General features: G+C 39.2%; 2 protein-coding genes across 11 annotated transcripts; one reads left to right on the forward strand and one right to left on the reverse strand.

Moving 5' to 3' along the window:
- Positions 1-1,030: 1,030 nt before the first annotated feature.
- LOC131222448 (rhodanese-like domain-containing protein 9, chloroplastic) lies at positions 1,031-6,828 on the forward strand. Of its 4 annotated transcripts, none has more exons than XR_009160047.1 (7): positions 1,031-1,189; positions 2,051-2,292; positions 2,627-2,777; positions 4,488-4,573; positions 4,674-4,778; positions 5,960-6,179; positions 6,659-6,828. XR_009160047.1 is itself a non-coding variant. In XM_058217514.1 (6 exons), exons 1-6 carry the CDS (start codon positions 1,146-1,148, stop codon positions 6,670-6,672), a joined length of 642 nt encoding a protein of 213 aa, XP_058073497.1. In that variant the 5' UTR covers positions 1,031-1,145; the 3' UTR covers positions 6,673-6,828. The 4 variants fall into 4 exon arrangements, 2 of the variants coding, with proteins under 2 accessions (XP_058073497.1, XP_058073496.1); XR_009160048.1 differs by having other exon boundaries at positions 4,674-4,742; XM_058217514.1 differs by lacking the exon at positions 5,960-6,179.
- A 1,835-nt stretch (positions 6,829-8,663) lies between these two features.
- On the reverse strand, positions 8,664-19,087 carry LOC131222449 (sister chromatid cohesion 1 protein 3-like). 7 transcript variants are annotated; one of them, XR_009160053.1, is made up of 15 exons: positions 18,714-19,087; positions 16,568-16,829; positions 16,440-16,486; positions 16,292-16,341; positions 16,126-16,190; positions 15,694-16,049; positions 15,428-15,539; positions 12,960-13,096; positions 12,355-12,866; positions 12,063-12,105; positions 11,843-11,888; positions 11,613-11,748; positions 10,464-10,613; positions 9,107-9,155; positions 8,664-8,977 (listed from the first exon to the last, which is right to left on the reverse strand). XR_009160053.1 is itself a non-coding variant. In XM_058217515.1 (14 exons), exons 1-13 carry the CDS (start codon positions 19,060-19,062, stop codon positions 10,505-10,507), a joined length of 2,214 nt encoding a protein of 737 aa, XP_058073498.1. In that variant the 5' UTR covers positions 19,063-19,074; the 3' UTR covers positions 8,664-8,977; positions 10,464-10,504. The 7 variants fall into 7 exon arrangements, 2 of the variants coding, with proteins under 2 accessions (XP_058073498.1, XP_058073499.1); XR_009160054.1 differs by having other exon boundaries at positions 9,107-9,161; XR_009160051.1 differs by having other exon boundaries at positions 10,464-10,603; positions 18,714-19,077.
- Positions 19,088-22,880: the final 3,793 nt, after the last annotated feature.

Raw genomic sequence — 22,880 nt, forward strand, 5'->3', positions numbered from 1 at the left:
CTACAAACTAATAAAAACAAAAATATCTCTACTTTTTTTATTTTTATCCAAATATTTTTTTTTATGACTAAAAAATTTACTTTTATAACATAAGTTTTTAACCGTTCTAAAAAAAAAAAAAAACATATAAAGAGTAAGCATCTATGGTACCAATTGCTTTTTTCAATTTTGGGCTAATGCCCTAAAATAAGCTTGAAAAACGGACGGATGGAATGGATAGGACACATAAATCCACATTGGGCACCAGAGTCTACTAAGTAGCGTACATAGTTACTCACTACGCAATCCGCTTCCGAATGGTGTGGTATCTTCTAAATCAGATCGATCGTATGGTCACGATACCTCTTATCAATGGGCTTTTGTTTGTTGGAATTGGAACGTCCATTTGATGGACATGTGTACACGTGCCACTCGTTTTGTTCATCTCCATGCACTCGTATGGATTATAATACTCCTGCCATCGCACACGAAGAAGTAACTCCTGACCACCGGCACCACCGTAAGCTTACGGTGGTACCGCGAAAATGAGGGGCCCACTCGGTGTTCAGGACATCGAACCCGTCCAAGAGATCAGTGAGATGATGTTACCGTGTTAAAAATTAGACCAATCCAACACTCTGTAGGCCACAGCAAGCGAACAGTGCACGAGATGGGAGGGCACACCCGCCCTTGATTTCCACAAAAGCACACTTGATTTGCAAAACAGCCTGATTATTCTTCTGACCCTTCATCCAGGTCGGACGAAGGATTTGAATGATCTGGATTGCATATACACTGCAGAGTGGCCCCTATTCAAAGTTAGGTGTCCACTCTCAACTTGTTTCTTTTTGTGTGGTCCATTCGAGTTTTGGATCTAATTTATTTTCAGGAATCAAGGGTAACTCATGTTTACGCATCTGATAGACGGGTTGGATTTCGTGAATACATTATATAGGCCCCATATCTGTTAGGTGCCACCTTAATTTACGGTGGTACCGGTACCACCGTAGCACGACCCAACCAAAATTTTCCATCAGATCATGGCAGGCTATGATTGGCTTATCCGATTTCCTGGGCCACCCTTCTTACTTCATCGCTTACACGGAAGGAAACGCAGCTGAGAGGGAGAGAGGAAGAGAAAGAGATAGAAAGAGAAAGAGAGAGCAATGTCCGGCCTCGTTAATTGTTTCACGGCCTTCTCCTCTCCAAGGTAATATCTCATCTCTCTCTCTCTCTCTCTCTCTCTCTCTCTCTCTCTCTCTCTCTCTCCAATCCATGCACTGATATCTCTAAAAGAAAAGTGATATTGTTTCAAAATTCTGATACTGACCCACCAGAATTTTCTTTATATATATACGATCGCCAGATGTAGAAAACCCAGAAAATTAACGGCGTGTTTGGATTCTCAATTGAACTGAATTGCAATTCATTCACTTCATCATAGAGGAAACTACCAAGTGGCAGTGGCACTTCCATGACTGAATTGCGAACCTCCAGTTTAGTTGAGAGGAAATGATAAAAGACCAAGATCTTTATAACTGATAAATACACCATCCTTTTTACTATTGGTTATACAATAGTACAACTTTGTACTTCTTTGTTACCAAAGTGTATTTAATGGGTTTATATTTCTTACGAGAAAGAAATCCTTGAATTGAAGTTATGCTCCTTTCAAGTCTAACTTGAAAGTAAGTTAATTGCGATTCGGAACGGATCACCTCAATGGAGTTATGATTTGGGTTATTTGTGCTTTGTTAGGCTCACGATTCAATTCAATAGTTCACCCAAACTCACCTGTATTTGTAATTACATGTGGTTCAAGTCGACTTGATAGTGATTTGGAGGGGATAGGCCCGCCTTTTGGTCACTTGATCTTTTGTGAATTGAATAATTGCAATTCAATATGATTCAACAATATCCATACGGACCCTAAGAAATGGTGAGATGATCTTTTTAAGCAGAACCTGCCAGAAATTTTCAGAGTATTTCTTTAGAGAAGTTTTTTTTTTTTTTTTAATTATTACTACTACTTTGCGGTTTAAGAGTTCGAAATGCATTTGGTGAACTTTAGGAAATCTTGGGTTGTATTCAAGATCAACCGTGCGGAAAATGCATCCTACACAACAATTCGTCAGCGGAGAACGAATATTAGAGCTGAAGTGAGTTTCGTGGATGGTGAAGAGGCAAAAAGATTGATTGTGGAAGAGGGTTATACAGTCTTGGATGTTCGAGACAGGACTCAGTATGATCGAGCGCATATCAAGTCATGTTATCACACGCCCCTCTTTATCGAGAACAAGGACAATGACATTGGTGTGTCTTTTACTCTTTTGGGTTCCTCACTTCTCCACTGCTTGTAAAAATTGCCTAATTGCTGCTGATGATGTTTCATCGTTCTTGTTTTCGGGTTGCATTTGTACTGATCAATTGAATCAAATTACATAAATTCAATTCAAGAAAGCAGAAATGATCAAATTAGGGTGGGCCCATTCCATCCATAATGAGGGACAACCCTTGGTTATTTCCTTTTGTTTTAATTGAATTATCACAATTCAATTCGACTCTACTTCCAAACAGGCCCTTTGTACAATCACTTGCTGCTCTGTTTTGATTTGGGTTCTTGTCTGACAATTATGAAATTCCACAGGCACAATTATCAAGCGTACTGTACACAACAACTTCTCAGGATTGTTCTTCGGGTTGCCATTCACTAAACTCAATCCAGATTTTGTTAAATCGGTGAAAGGGCAATTCTCATCCGACAGTAAATTGTTGCTTGTCTGTCAGGAAGGATTGAGGTTAGTTGATATCTTGATGGTGTTGTTTGTTGTTTATATGCATATGGTGATGAAGTTCTTTATGCTTTCTTTGTTCGTACAATAAACTTACATCTCAATTGGCCACCATCTGAATTCTCTTCAGTCGTGATTTTATTCTTGATGTGTGATTAAAAAATGATCAGCTTGTGGGATGATGTTAGTGTTTGAGTTCAATATTTTCAATGGAAGTGAGAGACGCCAAGAAAGATGAATATGCTCTCAAAGAATAAATGAATTGCATTCTCAAGAGCCTGTTTCCTTGTTCGATTTTCAGCATGTGGACTTGGGGTAGTAATGTCATTCTTAGCTAATACCCAGGTTCAGGTAGTCCTATTTTTGTGACATTTGATGTTCCAAAACTTGCACATGTCTCCAGGCAATCCATGATCCTCATCAGATTTTGATGTAGGACGTGCGGCAAATATATTCTTAGCACGGTTGGACCAAAAGAAGCCCAAACAAAAGCGGAAGTAGTCAGTCAAAATTGTGTCCTATCCTACGTAGGGCATGATGTAACTGGGTCCTAGGCATGTCGGTTTCGAAGAGATTCATTCCAGATATGGAGAAATTGCCATTTTAAGTGTTGACCATAAAATAGTCATAACTTTTTATCTAAGCATCGTCATGAAATGCACACCTATCGATCTTTACGTGATGGTGTTTCTGGGGTCAACCAAACTACAAAGTAGGTCGTGGACATCTGTTTCACAAGAAACACTTGTCTCGATGGTCAAAATCAGAATTTTAGGAAAATTTTACTACTTCTGGTAATTTCTGTTTTGGTCATATTTCCTTATTCTTGCAGTTTTAAGATTTTCATGTTTTTTAGAAATTGCTTGTAAAAATTCTGGGAATTCTTCAGTGAAGTTTATTTGACATTTCTATTTTTAGCAAATTTAGTCTTTTGAGAGATTTTTTACTATTTTTGATAATTTCAAATTAAAGTTTTATGTCTTCAACTGATGTAATCGAACAACCTTAAATCATTATTCAATAAAAATGTTTGAGATTTTTCTCTTTTATTTTTTCTTGTGGACTCAAGAACCTACCTTGTAGATTCAAGGCCTTTATTACTTGAGGAAGAAGATGATCTTCTTCTTTATTACACGCTCTACCTTGTGTCAGTTGGTGTGAGAGTTGTTGTCTAATTCTTCATAAAATAGGAGTTTATAGAGGAAAATCAAATTGAGTTGTCTCAATAGAGTTTTTGAACATTTTAACTCCGAATCATTGAAAATCCAATACAAATAACAGTCATTCCCTTCAAATTGTGGAATCGTTTTATTTTCTAGCTTTCTTTCTCATAGGCTTGTGAGCCCCTCTTGAGAAAAAAAATGGGTGGTCTGAAAGTTGCTAACAGTCCACATTCAATGTACACATATGGCCAGCCTGATCAATGGAATGGCCTGATTTTTGCATATCACTATCCTCATTGTGGGGGGCCACCTACACTCAGAAGTCCCAAACAGTTGCCAGGTTGGGGTGTGCGCTTTCATGTACAGGTACATGTGGAAGTTAGCAAACCATCCTTCTCAATGCATTCCCTGAATGCATAGAAACCAAATTCCTGTTGTGCTTGTTAAGCTACCTTTGGAGCATTGAAGATGCTACACAAACTTTGAATTCACCATAAGATTTCAGCTTCCTTCGGAAACTATTAATATGACACCTTTTTCTTTAATGCTTTAGGTCTACTGCAGCTGCTAATAAACTAGAGCAAGAAGGTTTCCAAAATCTTTCATGCGTTACATCAGGCCTTCAATCTGTAAAACCAGGTTTCGCTCCCGATCAAAGACATCTCAACTCAAACTTTGTTGCTTATGTAGACATAAAAGCTATTTTTACTCTTAGAGTGAAGAATATCCATTTTTGCAGGAACATTCGAGTCCGTTGGTTCTACTGAGCTGCAAAACGCGGGCAAGGCAGGGCTTGTGACTGTCCAAGGCAAGATCTCAGCTATATTAGGAACCGTACTAATCTGTGAGTCTCCTTGTTTTTCTACATTGCAAGCAAATGGTTCCAGTCATTTGTTTCTTAGAGGAATTCTAATTCTGGATGCCCCATTTCCAGCACAAGCGATCACGTGCGCGCACACCCACACCCACGCACGCACGCACGCATGCATATAGCATGTGCAGTTTGGCAGACGTCCCCTCATTGGATGTGTGCAATTCTAAAAATCAATCTAGCCCAAGTAGGCCAATGGTCCCAAGTAGGCCAATGGTTATGACTTTTCTAATCATCCATTTCCATGCTCATGTGTGGCCCACCTGTTAAATGGATAGGTCTGTTTTTTCAGCTAAGTAACATTTACTGTGGGAACCACCCTATGAACCTCCCTGTTTCTGCACATGCTATGCTGGCACGTGGTGCATGTTTGTTTGCTACTTGAACGTGGGGTGCTTGGATTGCATTCTTCTATTTTGTATTAGTACCAACATGGTGATTGTGAGCAATGTATTACATAACAGTATCGGCTAGTGTATCAGCCAGCTTCCATTGGTACGGACTTCCAACCTGCTTTCTTTTTTTTCCCTGAAAAATGTGAGGATCCTAGATATACTTTCTTTTTTTTTTGGTTTCAGACATGTATTTGCCAGTGTAAGAATGTTCTCTGTCATGCAATGCCAGCTTGACCTGCTGAAACTCAACCAAATAGACCCTAATCAAACACAAATCAAGCACGATTTGAAGCGCCCTCCCCATACCCACAGAAAAACAATAGAAAACAGCAAAAAGAAGATGGAATAATGAAAGAAAAATAGTGATGGTTTACTTCTTATATATGATATTTCCCAAAATGGTCCACACTGCTTCAATTCATTGAATCCTACTAAAATTTTATGTTTTGATTCTCAAAGTATGCCTAGCTCTAGTTTAGAATTAGTTTATAAGCCTTCTTCATGATTGAAATGAAGAAAAAAGTGGAGAAGTGAGAAAAAATGAAAATAAAAATTTTCAAAATGTGCCCTTTGTGGCCGATGGCCATATTGGCTGATACAGCCAGTAATAATTTTTCAATACCATGTTGCTGAGACATTCATGCATCCGTTGATCACATCTCCTACCCTTTAATATTTGTTGTACTTTGATTGATTAATGCCCTAAGTGAAACCCCCATTTGCCATTTAAGAGAAAATCACTAGTTCTTTCATATGCAGGTGCATATCTTTTTATAACCTTCTTCCCAGAACAAGCAGAAAAGCTACTCGAGATGAGCCCTGCAAGCTAGCTCTTGGGCGGATGGAAATTTTTGCAGTTGCTCTCTCTGTTGGATGCTCTCATAGGAAACAGCAGTGATTGGCTGCCCACAACACAGAAATTTGATAGCATATGGAAGAGAGACTACCAAAGACAGAATGGAAATGCATCCGCAAGCTAGTATGTAGAAAATACCCATCATAAATGAACTTTTGCTTGGAAATGTTTGACGAAAGATTGGAAATGACGGGCTGTCAATGGGCCCTGCTTGGGTGTGTTTGGTCCCAAATTTTGAACTGGTTGGGTGAGGCCTGTTTGCAGGACCCATTCAAAATTTTAATTCTGCCCAACTTAGTCCAGGCCCCTTGAGAGCCCTACTGAAATGATCCAGACATCAATGTGCTGCTAGCTAGCGCATGCTGCACCCATCTCGAATTTATCTGAATTGGCTGCATGGAATTATCATTTTGCTGCTTGAATTCAAGAGCCTGAAAGAGTTTGAAACATGCCCGTTTTGTACTGTCTATCTTACCAAAATGCCTTAATAAAACCGATTGCCGAGTTTCTGCATTTGCAAAGTGCTCGCTAATGTTGCTAAAAACCTGACTAATCACAGCCTCAGAATTTCAATCATTATTCAAATATACGTCTGTGTGCAGGTCTGAAGGTCTAAAAAAATCCAGTCCCACGGTCAAGAATGTTGGAATAAAGGAGATTCAGATTAGTTCATCTCAGTCATATTTTGTTAGTGTAAATTCATTGGAGAGTTTGTACACACATTCCTCTTGAGTTGAACTGTAACATTAGTATTGGTGTGTTTTGATTTTCATCTGCTACTTTTGAAACTTAATCCACTGGGTGGACCGTAACTTATAGCTCAACCAGTTGGACTTGCTAAATGGTGGGACAAGCTTGTTAGACATGTCATACAAACACCATGATGGCCCCACAAGCCAACTAGTTGGACGTACAACTGATTGTGTTCAACATGTTAAATGACTTAAACTGCCACAAGCGACAAAGGCAAGATCGTAAAAAATTCTCCAACTACTGTGACTGCCTCTGGTAATATATGGAGCCTTTTGAGGGTTTTTTCTTACTACTTAATTGTTTCTCGAGGTTTCGAACTTTTGCCATTTCAGAGTCCACTTTCGACCTGAGGAACCTCGATTGATTTGGCCCACTATGATGTAGAAACGATTTGGACTGTTAATCCACTGCCCCACGCATACGGGCTAAAAAAAATGTTTCGAATTTGGGGACGCGATCAGACGGACAGTTGCAGAGTAGACCAAAAATGACCAAATGCAGTCCAAACTGCTCATGAGGCAGGCATCACCGTGCATTTCCTGGCCGCAGATCAAAGATCAGGCTCATCTGCTCATTAGATGGGCCACTTGTACCAAAACCAATGGATTGTTAAAAAGGAAAATACCAACTGTCCATATTAACCATAAATGTGGCCCATCTGGTGAGCTTTCCAGCCTAACTTCTGGCCCGGACATCTACAGAAATCAGTTCCTTCAAATGCTGACGTCCAGGTTCTTACGACACTCCCTCATTGTTTTTGCTACTCTGGCTGCATGACTCTTGATGCGCAGGCACCCAGAAATTGTACACAGCACACACTAACTACTGTGACTCTGGACAGGGAGGCACCCAGACAAATAACCTCTGATTTATGGACATGTTGAAATCAAACCAATGGATTTTAAAAAAAAAAAAAAATCATTCTTAACCATCCAATAAGCATCCACCAATTCACTAGGTAGACTATCAAATATGGTAATTTTCTGATTATGATACATCTAAACCAGGACCCATAATTTGGTCAGTTTAATTTCAATTACCTGTATGCCAGAGTGCTATTTCTAAGTGCATGCATATCATCCACCACTCTGCCAGAGTATCAAAGTTTCTCTTGCTTTTATCTCTCAAGGGCAGTACTAAATCATTACAAAGAAATGCATTGTAGCGATCATGTCCTTGTATGTCCTGGTATCCAATAGCCATGCTAGTGATCACGACCACAGTCGCCAAACCCATAATGTTTCCTGGAAATGGATTCAAACAAGCATTCTTCCAAAACCCTCTTTAAGAGTTTCACCATCATCCCATCTCAGTGTGCTCGAGCAATATCTGGGCCGTTCATGAGGGGTCCTTGTGAACAGACCCTTGCCCAAAATGGGCCAGCCCACCCATCAAGTGGGACACGTTCTTTTGAGGAAATTGACATTTGAAAACCAGACTAGTTGTCTATTCAACACACATGTACAGGCCACCTGAGCAAACCCAGCCCCCATTTCAATGCAGTGGTCTACGCTCAAGCCCAGGTTGGGTCTTACTCGCATTGATGTTTTCTTTTTTTGTTTTTGGTTGAAGATTTGATGTATTTGTAATGTTAATCATGATCAAACACATAAACGCCTACAACTGAAGTTTAGAGAAGCAAAACCTTCTCATTTACAAGAACCTTTTGGTCCAGCAAATAAATAAATACGAACCTGTTTTGCAGACACCTAAAAATGAGTTCCATCTCATTTCAGTTAATCTACTAGAGATCATATTTCCTCTTAGCAAGGATTAAAAACAATATTGACAACCCACAATCATGATCTCTGATTCATAATTACAATTAACTAAAAGTGAGATGAACTCAGCATCTGCAAAACACACCCTAATTCTATTAAGAAAAGAACAGGTAATTACATTAATTACAACAAGTAGCCATACCCATTGTGACAAAAGGTAGGAAACATGCTAACTTGAGTTTGCCATCGGAAAGCCTGCTCTCTTGAGTTGAACCAAAGTGGGTCGAATCCGCAGCTGAATGGTAACGGTCCGAGTTTCAACATTGAGGTCTCAGGTTCGAGCCCAGCTTGCCTACCCAAAAGAAAGAAGGAAAGAAAAAAGAAAATAATACATAAATAAAAAAGGCCTCTTGGTGGGACTGTCCTTATACTGCTGCAGAAACCAAACTGCAATTCATTGCAAAAGAGTATATTAGTCTCAATTTCCAAATAAATGAGGTTGAAGTTCACATGGCATAAAAAAAATAATAATAAATAAAAAACCATCCAAATTAAATGTAACTGAAAAATGCCAACCTCTCCACCTTCACCTGTACAGTCAAGTTAGCAACATCCCCAAAACTTCCTGAAACTTTTCAAGGATGCGTGGCACATTTAATCATCAATACAAAAGGTCCATTCAATACTACTATTGAGAACAAATCATGGTGCAAGAATCATGCCAATCGGATGATTCTGATCCTTTGAGCGGGGGCATTTTGTTACTGTCCACTTTGAGCCAAAGTGCTCCATTGGAAACATGAGTACAAAGTGGGATCTACCAAATAGATGTTTCAAGATGATGACTGGACCCATCTTGTTTGTCAACTGGATTGTCTATTCTTTATGACATTGATCAGATGATTTGGATAATTCAATTGACGCGATTTTTGCACTATGACTAGAACCCAGTTATATGCATGAATGAACAGCCTGGATCCATGTATCGCAGTCCCATGAGTCATTTAACAGCTCTGGGAACATTGCTAATGTACCCATGAAGGTGAGGAAATTAGCAAAACCAGAATGCAATAACCAGAAAAATATAGCAAAATCTTGATCAACAAATCGCACATGTTTCCACACGCAAGTGCGCGCGCACACACTGAGAGATGCATAAAGATTATTTTCTTCTTCTTTTTCAGTTGAAAATGAGAAACAGCAATTTCTCATTAAGAAACCTATAGAAGCTGGATACAGCAATTTCTCATTAAGAAACCTATAGAAGCTGGATACTGAAAATGAACAAAATGATCCTGAATTGGGAAAACATCTTTCTGAATCCACAAAAGAAATCAAATCCCAACTCCTATGGTTGGCCCAATCTGATGCCCATAAGTAGCCTGCCTGGTAAATAAATTCCGAACTTGCTTCCTAGACCAAAAAAAAAATCAGTTCATACAGCCGAGTCAATTATTCAAGTAGCCCAGGTTGACTTGGTTTTGGCTCGAATGGGTTGCGTTACAAGCTTTTTGAGCCCCAGATGCAGCAGGGGCATGGTTACCAAATATGCCGCCCTACGTCCTCCAAGATTCATGGATAAGGTACGGTTAAGTATGGACAAGTTATGACTCAGCTGGTCCCAAGCTTAGCAAAGTAGGCTCTGATGATGACGAACATAACACCAGCACTGATAGCTACCAGGCTCTGATGATGGGCCAGGGTTATGATTGCACTATTGAACTTTTACAGCACAGATATTTCATTTTTTAAAAGTTGTTTTTGACATATTCAGACATGGATCTTTAGGTTTGGATGTGTTTCTGACAAACCATATGTTTCAGTAAAAGATAAAAACAGAGCCTTTGTAGGTACTTCCATTAAAATAAAAAATTATTAAAAAAATTATTAAAAAGAAGAAGAAGAAGAAGAAGAAGATATCACTTATGCTTACCTCTCAACAAGAAGGGATGCCAAGAAGAAGCATCAATGGCTTCAGAATTTCGCTTTGGAGAGTGTTGGTGTCAGCAATAGGGTAATATCACCATAAGCTTCTTCTTGTTGCACATCGATGAACCTGTAACTCTTCAAAACCTACAATTGACTAAAAAAAATAAGCAACAAGTAATCTACTAAAATGCAAAATAACACCCGTATCAGTTTTTGTTAAAAATGGCTTAGGCCATGTGGTGATGCCTAAAAACGAGTTCATCTCAATTTAGTTAACAGTAATTGTGTATTAGAGATTGATGGGATAAGATGAGATTTAGAACTCGTTTGCAAGTGATCCATTGGTGCAATGTCATAACAGCATATATTATCCCTGGATTAAGCAGGACATTTAGGTAATTTTGAGATTAATCCATGCTTTCCATACCTAGTTTTTTAGATGGAGGAAACATTTGATACTCTGACAGTGCATGACAGTGGAGACAGACACAGATTTGTAGACTTGGTGTACAAGCAACTCAAATTAAACCATTCTGGTTGTTATCCATAATTTGATGGACCATAAACCTTAGAAGTCATACTGATTTGATTATCTAAATAGTGAACTGGTAGATATTTATATACATTTCACTTGAAAATATCCTATGATGGGAATTTACCAAACATCCATCTACTAAACAGAAGTTAGGATTGCTCAGATTATATGATTTTTCGAGGAAAACCCATTCTCATTAGGATTTTCAATTTGGAAGCCTAAACAGAGGCATATGCCATATGTACAAATTCCAAATGCACGTGTATCAAGTGTGCATGCTCTCCAAAAGTATCAACTAACTCCCCTTTTCCCTCCCAGGTCTTGCAAACTGCTTCATCACTCCACGTGAGTTGCATGTGCCATATGAAAAAGACCTTAATCAGTAGTTAAGCACCACTAAATAACTGTGACTCGACGAGGCCAAGCCTATCAGAAAAACAAATATGGCAGGAGACAGCAAGATGGCATGACTTGCATTGGACAGCCATGAAGAAGGAAAGAAAGAGCATAACTGAGAAATATGTATGAAGTGGACCTGAGAATACTGCAACATATTTTCAAGCAGCAAAACGGGTCTCCAAATGAGAAGTATTAAAAATATCAATCCTAGACCATTACCAGTGTTTCAAAAAACATTCTTGCACACTGTTTCCTTGTTTTCCCTTCTAGGATCCTGTTCAAGCTCAGATGTCCTGACTGGCCTTTTGAAATTTGAGTTGCAGGAGATTGATTTTTCAGATATCGAGCCACAGCCCTACACCAAGCACATTCCTTGGTTAAAACTACACAGACCAGAGGAGGCAAAATATCAATCCAACATGAATTTAAAAAGGAACTGTTTCAAAAACCTGGTCCTCACAGACAATGAATCGACATCACTTTCTGCGCGCCCACCTGCATCCATAGGAAATGGAAATTTTAGCCACAATAAATATTTTTTTTTAAATGCCCATTTTCATCTAGAAAAAAAAACGCCAAGTCATATTTGCAGATGATAATGAGAGCAGCAGACAAAATAACATGATCCAGAAGTACCATGTCAGGTATAGAAAGTCTTTTGCATCTTACCAGATTGTGCATTACTGTTATCTGCTTCCAAAAAATTTAGCTCCTACAAGAAAGATGACAAGCTCAGGAGTCTGACCTTAGTAAACAGACCAATATGGTACATGAATGAAAAAAATGTACCACTGCATTGACAAGAAACAAGTTCACATAAATTTCGAGGTCATAGGTTCGAATACCCATTGTGGTGAAATCCCACTGTGGTGTGAGTGCATGAGTGTGTGTGGGGTGTGAGTGCGTGTAAAAATTAAAAAAAAAAAAAAAAATCACATAAATTTCCATGGACATAACTCACTTCTGCTTCTGCAGAATTCAGCGTATTTGAACCCCAAGGGACACCAGCTTCCCCTACAGATAGTTGTTCCCTTAGACGAGGAACCGGTGATTCTGCAGAATTCAGCAAATCTGGTATCCGTGAGAGACTAGTGTCCCGTAGAGGTAGTCTCTCTTCTGAAGGAACCATAGGCGTTTGAGACTCAGGGTCAGCCGGATCAGCATACCCTGACAATTCTGGTGTTGGCAGTAGTTCAGTCTCCTGAGGCCTTCCTAATTGAGACACTGATGCCAAATTGCTGGCAGGCAACGGCGTCGTTTCTTCTCTACCAGACGGATATGGCATGAATTCAGGTAAAAGACCATCAAAGTGATCTTCCTGAAACCGAGGATGTTCAATTTCCATATCTGAGGCAGGCATGCCAGCAGGAGATTCTGCATTCCTGGGTTCCGGAGGAGCTTCTGTGGGAGTAGGATCGACTGCCGAAGCAGTGTAAGTCTTCTTGAAAACTTCCTGAAGGTCGGCAGACATTCCTGCAAAAGATACATTTTGTATTCCCATAAAACCAGTGCAAGCATTAGAACTAAGATGTAGAAAGATGTGTGCTGCACAAACATCAAACTCACCAGAAAGTGAAGGCTCAAGAAAGACATGCTCCATTTGACGGAACTTGTGGAATCTCCAAACATCTAGAGCTGACACAGGGAGTTTCTTGCGTTTGCACACCAATTTACTAGTATCCTCAAGCTGTTTTCTCATGAACCTATAAAATCCAAGTATCACTAGGTGCTTCAAGGAAACCTCAAATGCTATGAGAGGCCAAAAAAAAGGGAAAAAGGAAAATTAAAATAAAAAGATCTTCACATGGATCATGAGCTATCATTTGGCAACTGGTCACCCAGAGAATGGCTACCTATAAAACAGTTATGTTGAAAGATAAATGACAAGTACAAAACGATTAGGAAATAAAACTAATTTAGCCAAATTTTATAATCTTCTTATTTTGTTTTGATATTTGTGTTGATCTACCATATCCCTTTACCATTGTCCGCAGATATTTTAATTAATAGTCACTATGTGCCTTTCATGTGGTTACGACTGAAGAAGTTGAATACCTTTCTACCCCTTCCAAAAATAAAATATGCAACCGTCAATTATGCAGCAGTTCATGCAATCTTCCGTATAAGAAGAAATGAATTCTTCTATATACTAAAGGACACTAAGTGATGGACAAACTGCCATGCTTACTCCACCACCATGGTATTTGAAGCTCACATGGATCTAAGTTGGGTTGGTCGTAAAATGACAGTCATGCTATAACATAGTTTTTCATATACTCTAGTAACACATAGTTTTTCATATACTCTAGGAACACTTTTGATAAGAAGCAGAAACCAACTCCATGAGAGTATAAGCACAATATCAGAACTTCACATAGGAAAATGAAAGAAGAAAAAATAATCCATGGATTTAAGTATTACCCAGAGTTACATATAGTGGAAGACATTTGCCATCTTCTTGGATGGGCAATACAGAAAAAACCATGCATTTTGTTTGATACACACTGTAGTGTCATATACAAACTCATAATGATTCCCACCAAATAGGGTACAGTCTTTAAGACTCGATGCAAAAATAGGACAAGCCAAGATTTCAATCCTTTATGTCATCGTTTAGACCTTTTCTTCATGATCTGCTTTTCATACCAACCATGTATACATTGTGATAATATTAGTTTATCTGTAAGCTGTAACAGACACTAGCATTCTAGTGTGTGTGAAAGACTGCAGCTTAATCAAGAGGGTACTATCGGGAGATCTCTACTACCATGCTTGTTCCCAAAGTTGAGCTCCAGAATTTTTCATCAGTGGAATATGTTACATTGCCACGTGTATTTTTGTTCCAGCGTTTTGGCACTTCTCAATTTCAAATGTGCAAATGCCTTGAATAGATTTAACTCTTTTTTTTCTTTTTTCTTTTTTTTTTTTTGGGGGGGGGGGGGGGGGTTAGCTTGTTAGTACACGCCCATGTCAATACACACACTCCATGTTAGCCACCCCCACTAGGGATCTTGAATAGATTTAACTTGGAAGATAAAACCTATCTCGCAAGACAGCCCTAATTATGATGCATGCTCGTGGAGATAATTAAACAGCGGAAATAAAAGGAATAAATGATCTAAAATTCTAACAATAATCATCATAACTGAGAAAATCATAAAGGAAACATGCAATGGAGCGGGCCATCACTACAACCATGGAGTATGGAATTCAATTACTACTTAGGTTGGATCCGGCGAGGATGAGACCTCCCGATCTTGCATGGTCACACCCAATCGATCAATGAAGATCACTAGTCGAAGAACCAAGAAGTTTCTCGGATTAGGGATTTGAGAATTTGGGGATTTAGGGTTTAGATCGGTTCTCAAGATTTTGATCGAAGAGGAATTAGCCAAAACAAAAAAATAGAAGATAGAAAGTTATTACCTTGAGGAAGTTGGAGGGGCACAAGAAGAAATTAGAAGAAGAAGATCAAGGGAGAGAAGAAGCACCATTAGAAAGAAGAGAGGAAGGAGGCAACCAAAGGGTTTGCTTTTCATTCATCAATAGTTGAAATTCGTGTTTAGGGCTTTACCCCACTTAAATAAGCAAATAAAGACATAAAATTACTAAAATACCCTAGGATAAGCAAATAAAGATATAAGATTACTAAAAGACCCCTAACTAAGTCAAAAACGTGCAAATAACATAAGTATGGGAAAGTTTGGGCGCTCGGTCTTCTTTCTCCAATCTTCCTTCACATGTGTCTTCCCTAAGTGGGGTCTTCTATATGTCCAATCACATGTGAAAGGTCTTTGACTCCTCAATAGTCGCCTATCCACAAGGACGACACTTGTGGTTGGCGCTTTCTTCGTTGGTACACCTTGAATGCACTTGTGTCCGCATCACTATCTCAAATTGCATGAGCATTTGATCCAAGTAATGAACTCTTTTATGTCAACCCAATTTACCAAAATCATATGCTCAAACAATGCATTGCATAATCCTACTTTTTCCATGTTAAAAAAGTTTCTAAGAAAATCAGAAGCACTTACTCATTTGTGAATACCAAGGACTCATCAAAGAATTGTTTTCTCTTCCTTGACTTGGCTTTTTTCTTGTCAACAGGCGGAGTCGGTTGTAATACCATTTCAGGTAATTCATGACCTACATCATGAGAAACAAAGGTCGTGTAAATGAAACATGATAAACCATGGTTGGACTCGATAAAACAACAAACATGAGATATAGTGTGGGTAGAATTTGCAAGATACGAAAGTATAGAATCTACAGATGTAACAATGAAATCCAATCAACTGACCGAAAGAAATACTTGGATCAAAATTTTCAGGTTCCCCTGCAGATCCAGCAATAGGCGGTGTTGGGTGCAGCCGAGATGGCAGAGATTCTCTTTCTTCCATAATGGGAGAAAGGATCTCTTTCTGATTCAAGGTTGGATCAAAAGGCTCGTGCTGTTCAACAGTGTTGTCACCGAAATCTGGGAACTCTGGAATGTTTCCTGACTCAAGATGTACAGCATCCCGAGGGATCTCAATCTCCGGAAGATCTTCATGGAAACGGTCATCACAAAGCTTCTGGTTGGATTCTTCAGCAGGATTACTCGGGCCAGAATCTGTACTGCCCACACCATTGGACCCTGAAAGTGGAGGGACGACACTAGAGGAGAAACATTGTCAAAACAGGTTCCTCAAATAAAGAAGATACATGAAATCCAACAGAATAGCAAACATACTCTTCTTCCATTGGTCCAGCACCAGGGTTTTGAAGGTCTACTGGAGATGTGTCCATCATAATATCCTGTAAAAAAAAATGTTTTCAGGCTATGATGCAACCATCACTGGTTGGGCATTTTGAAGGTGAAAGACTATCAAGATAGTGTTGCAAGAGCCAAGAAACACCTCATTGATAAAAAAAGTGACATATGGATCTCCTTCACCCGGGATCTGATCTGCATGCACAACCCCAAGCATTCATCACTGAAAAATACACGCCATGTGAAGAAATTGACAAAGACAACATCATGAATGTGATGCATGAAGCTTATACCTGTGATGGTGATCTCCTCGAGAGTTTTGAGATGATTATCTGGGCCCCTGAGAACAAAACATACGGTGTGTACAGTTAGATGTGAACACAAGCTTTATCTTAGTTACCCAAGCTTCAAAAACTCTTACTGGGTCTGGTATATTGTGTCATCCAAGTCCAATATATCAAGTTCAAAGGTCTCTGGCAGCGTGACGGAGTGAAACGACGCATGGTTTGCGTCTTCCGGCAAATTGACTTGTATCGAGGCGAATGCAGCCCTGAGATGGGTCAGGACCTCATTGCAATCATGGTAAAGATAGTCAACCTTCTTCGAGTATATTCTGACAACACCCAGTAGAAGATGACCCGATAACCTCAGCGCAATTGGGACTTCAGGAAACATGATGCGATCTGAAGGAGCATCAAGAGATGTAAGTGGGAATAGATTAATCCACACAATATAGTCAACAAAGAAAGACACGTTTAATAACCAAAGCTGATGCAATGGTCAAGACCCATTTGCAGTGTTACTAAGGAAGAAGCAATGGTGGACATGGCCTTCGTAATAATCCTACAAACACCGTACTAATCTTTAAATGGATTTGACAAACTGTAAACCTTCAGAACAAACCTAAAAACATATTACTAATTTTTAAATGATGGGTGAATATCATCCAAGCTTGGAAATGCTTCAGGGCCTAGATCAAATGAAAGAAAGAAGGAAACTAGAAAACCTCATAAATGGATTTCCTCATGTCCCTCTAATATCAACATGCACGTCTGACATTCGAGAGGGGAACTACAAAACACCGAAAAAGCATATTCCATATTGATCATCGGCCATGGAATTATTGGAGTTCTAGGAACGAAATACAAAATGCACGCGCATGTGTGTGTGCATGTGTGTGCGTGTGTGTATGAGAGAGAGAGAGAGAGTATAAAGACATGGACAGAGAGTTTTCTTCTTTGTATGAGAGAATTTTCCAGAAATGAAATAAGTTCTAACCAAATACGTCCCGAGAAAGTGGTTCTGTTTAGTGAAAAATGAAAGACGAAAAGGTTGTGTTCGGGAGCACAAGCGAACTGAATTGCAAACATTCAGTTTAACCAAGGTGAAATTGTTAAAACCTGTTGGACAAGTATCGCCAATATTTGAAATTTTCAAGATAATATCACGAGATACACAAGGATATCATCACGAGATTTTCAAGATCTCAGCAAATTCTAAAATATTGCATCTTTATCACAATATTAACTCGAAAATAGTAAAAGCATTTAGAAATTTGTTATATAAATATACACATACATACATATATGTATGTGTGTGTGTTAAATTTTAAATTTATTTAAAAACTTAAAATAAGCGTTTTTAAATGTTGTTATTGATGGCAAGATTTTGGCAGTAATATCCCAAGAAAAACCACAAAATTTGAAAACCTCCCAAGATTTTTCCCAGCTGAGAAATTGCCATGAACAAGACTTGTCACTGTGATTGAAACCCAATGAGGAAGTAGCCGTCAAATTGTTGTCAAATTTCCTTCCGACCCAACCTAGAAGAAATGTGATTGAAATTCGGAGCACAGACACTTGATATTAATATGAGGAAACCACTTTTGCTCTAACATCAGATTAATCGCTGCAAGAAAGCCCAGATTCACCCTAAATAGAGCTCAAAGCTATTCAGTTAAACCTCATTTTATCACTAATTAAATTCAACCTGAAAGTAATGTGATTGAAATTCGGAGCGCAAAGTCTCAATACGTGTACAAAATACATTGAATATGGACACTATCCAAAGATGGAATTCTCAGACTCTGGGGGCCCTTGATTGATAATCAGCTACCTGGAGAAGAGCCTTGATTGGTGCAGTTGCCTAATAGAACCTTGATTGCCTAATAACATCAATCTGAGGAAACCACCTTTGATCTATCATAAGATCAATCGCTGCAAGTGAACCCAGATTCGCCCAAACTAGAGCTCATTCAATCAAAGCTCATTTTCTCACTAATTTAATAACGCGGCTGTCAGTCAGCAACGAAAATGATTTTATTTTTATTTAAAAATATAAAAAAAATAAATAAATAAATAAACAGAATCTTTATGAAACCCAACTGCAAAAATTCTAAAGATGTAGAGAAAAAACCCCTAATCTAGACAGATATATATATATATATAAGCCACAATCTAAAATGAAGATAGTCGAATCGAAATTCGATCCGAGGAAACCCTTAAAAAATCTGTGACTAACCTTAAATGAAACAGATGGAGATTGAGAGAGAGAAAGAGAGGTCTTACCAACGGATGAAGAGATGTCAGTGACAACGACATGGGATTTGCGGAGCTTGTGCTGGAGATGAGCAGCTATCCAAATCGTTCCGAGAGGGCTTTTCCTGGCAAGAAAGCTGTGAGAGTAGAACATCTTTTTCTCTATTCTATGGTTTCTGAGAGAGAGAGTGAGAGAGAGAGAATAGGGCTTATTTTGGAAGGGAAATGAGCTGAAAAAACGGAAGGGCGGGAAACGACGTTGGCGGCAAAAATACAGAAGGAATTTGCCGGGACAGCGAAAGCAATTGGCAGGAACTTCATGCACTGGGATGCTGCGTGGGGCCCACCGTAATGTCTGTAAGAAATCCACCCCGTCCATCCGTTTTATGAGATCATTTTATGTCATGCGACCAAAAATGAGTAGGAAAAAAACCTAATGTGGGCCAGACGAGAGGGAAAATTGGGGAAAGAAATTCCTACCGTTGAAACCTTTCTGGGCTCAACTTTGATGTTCATATGCCATCCAAGCCGTTTATAAGGTCATTATCATAGTGATGAAGTGAAAACCCAAACATCTTAGTCTGATACAAAACTTTTGTGGCCATAATAATATTTCAACGGTGGTCATTGAAAAATCACTGTTTCCTCTCGTGAGGCACATTTGAGTTTTAGATGCACCTCATGTTTTGTTATATGTTCTAAAATGATCTCAAAAAACGGATGGACGGAATGGATTTCTAAGAAACATCTCTGTGGGCCCCATATAGCATACTAGTGCAGGAACTTCCCGCTGAAGGTTTTCGCGTCAGGAAGAGAGGGGCGCGGATTGGGTACTGGCTCCGCCTGTTCGGATCTCGGGACAGGTGTAGGCTACGAGGGCCACTGATGAGCCACTGTGATGTATTACTTTTATCCACACCGTCCATACATTTTGTTCCATATCATTTCAGAGCACTGGACCAAAAATAAGGATTATAAAATCCCCAAGTGGACCACACCACATGAAGCAGAGGTGCTAAGGACGTCCACCATTGAAACCTTCTTAGCGTCCACTGTGTCGTTTATTTTATATAAAACTCGATGAAGGGAAGAAACAAATATCATCTTGATCCAAAACTTCTATGGTCCCTAAGAATTTTCAACGGTAAGAAATTAATCCCCACTGTGTGGTCCATTTTAGGTTTGAATCTTATCTAACTTTGCCACTAAAATCTAAAATGACATTTAAAAATTGATGGACGGTGTGGATAAAATTCATACATCACGGTGGCCCCGAGCTCCGAACAGGCGGGGGTAGTAGGTAATCCGCGCACGGAAGGGAGAGGATTCATACACATGCACTCTTTTACTGTACACACGTGGCATACACGTGTCTCTTTTAATTGTTAAAATCGCCCAAATAACTACAGATGTTCAGTGAAGGTAAATCCCAAAATGAAAAGAAATTTATTTGACATTCTCAGGGCTGTTCACAAGCCAAGCTAGCTCGAAAAACTCGCTCGACTCGGCTCGAGTCAGCTCGGATTGACTCGGCTTAAATGACCGATTCAAGCCAAGCCAAGCTAATTATTTGAAGCTCGAGTTGAGTTCAAGCTAAGTTAGACGAGGGGCTATTTCAACTCGACTCGGCTCGATTAATAAATATATTAAATGTTAAATATTATATATATATATATATATATATTAATATAAGTTTTAAGTTTAAACTTAAAAATTAAAAAATAAAAAACAAACCTTAGAGTCTCTACCCGACTGCACGCACTGCCAACCGCATGCCCGACCCGACCACCACCACCAGTTTTCATTTCAGCTCCAACAATAGTATGATTTCAATATCTTGAGATCTACTTCTTAAGCGAGAAACCCAAGAAATTCGAGATGAGTTCTTCTCAGATTTGTTAGAGCTTCAAGGAAATCCAATGATCTGATTGACTAGAGCTCTTTACTTAGATTTCTAATCTGTGTTTTGCTCTGTTTCTTTTCTAGTACTTGGATTTCTGCTGGTAGAAGAAGATCAAGAACAGATCAATTCTTACAAGTTTCCTCATCTGATTTGAAGCTTTGTTTGGTTTTTTCATCGGGTTTTACTTTGATTCTCTTAAGATTTTTGAATTTTTCATCAATGGAGGAGGATCAAGAACAGAATCCATTACTCTCTCACCCAACAAGCTCGAGCTCGAGCTCGACTCGAACCACTAGCTTGACTCGAACTCGACTCGACAGCTTTGGCAAACAAGCCAAGCTTCAATGTTGAGCTCGAGGCTAAGCTCGAGCTCGAGCTCGAACTTGAGTACATCATGGACAAGTCAAGCCAAGCTTGGCCCACCTTGACTTGACTCGGCTCGATGCCCACCTCTAGACATTCTTAGTCAGGGATGAATCGAAATTGAACAGTTGTGTTTCTTGTCTCAATAACTGACTATGATTGCTATTTTTGTTAGGCCATGGCCCATACAACTTGGGATGGGCTCGTGTATGTGAATAAATAGGGAGCGGATTAGGTGAGACCCGGAATCCACTGAGGTGGACTGTGAAGCTTACAGTGATGTATGTGCCTTAAATCTACACCGTCCAACCATTTCCAAATCTCATTTTAAGATATGACCCCAAAAATGAAGTATGCCCAAATATTAGTTGGACCACATCACAGGAAACAGTTGTGATTGAATCCCCACTATCAAAAACTACATGAAGTCCGCCGGAATGTTTATTTACCATCCAACCTGTTGATAAGGTCAAAAGACCTATACGAAGAGACCACACAAATATTATCTTGATCCAAACTTTCGTGGCCCACAAGAAGTTTTGAATGATCAATTACTACTATTTCCTGTACCATAGTTCATTTAAGATTTGGGTCTGCTTCATTTTTTGGATCATGCTTAAAATGAGTATTCAATGCAGATGGTGATGTGGAGAGGGTTGCAAACAGTTATATGGCCAAGATGGCTCAAAAAAGGCCCAGTCCATGACAGAAGTGATCCGGACCGTTGAACTTTAAATCAGGTGTATCTCGCAATCCGAAATGAGTTATTGGGCGTAAAATATATGATTTTAGGATAGAACGAGTTACTTTAGCCAACCAATTCTATTGCACCAGCCGGATTTGCAAAATACCCATAGATTAATGGTCATTTTTCTATTTTAATTTCATTTTTACTATAAATAGTAAGTTTTAGTTTGATTATAACTCTTCATCCGTCGAACTTTAGGAGTTCGCCCAACGGGAAAAGAGCTTAGAATAATTAGGAGAACGGTTTGGTGAAGCCAAATAGAACACTTACTATTTTTGGCCAAAAACCTTGCACACTACTAGTAAACATCACGACGGTCTATAAATTGTAAGTTTACTATTTATAGTAAGTCACGAATTCTAGGACTTTTAGTCATTATTTGATTCCAATTTCTCTCTCATTGCTTAGTATCCCTATTTAAAGGGTTGTGAACTCGTTTTTATTCATTCAAGGGTTGTGAACTCGTTTTTATTCATTCATTAATTAATTTCAACTTTATTATAATTTATTTCTATTTTCCCGCTTTCTTTCCCCGTAGATTCAAGGAGTCTTGTGAGGAGTCCAGAGAAGTTCCGTGGATTCAAAATAGTTATCCTCTTGAGGAATATGGTGCTCGACCTCACATCCTTCCCTGCATTAGATGGACAACGTGGATATAGCGAGTCACATACATCAAGGTGGGCGCCACAATTAGGGTCCCACGCACCAAAGCTGCACCGGGTTAAATAGTTTTCTAGGACTAGGTACATGTGCATGTGTTCAAGGCACGAAAACCCCACGCCTGCACTGTAACACGTAGGCTCAAGTCTTGCCATGCCCGTGATTTGTCTTAACCCTTTGAGAGAGGGATGACTGACCTATTCTCTGTACTATCAATAGGATCAATTATAACAAGTCACACACTCATATTCCGGAAATACCGAAACAACGGAATTCCACGGTCGAACTACCAGAATGGCCTAGAAATCCGAGTCCTAAGTGATTCATTTTGGATTGAAAAGCTAGGACTTCATGGTTCTTATGGGACCTAACTCATTGAAATTCCATCCAGTAAAACGGAAGAATTATAAATCTCCAAAATAATAGATAGGAATATCGCAAATAGAGCCATTGCGACACCCATGAAGGGGGTAGTTCCCCATCCAGGAGCCACTTTACCATATTCCGAATTCAATGGTTTCAA

This window comes from Magnolia sinica, chromosome 13 (assembly GCF_029962835.1).
Source record: "Magnolia sinica isolate HGM2019 chromosome 13, MsV1, whole genome shotgun sequence".
In the NCBI taxonomy this organism is placed as follows: domain Eukaryota; kingdom Viridiplantae; phylum Streptophyta; class Magnoliopsida; order Magnoliales; family Magnoliaceae; genus Magnolia; species Magnolia sinica.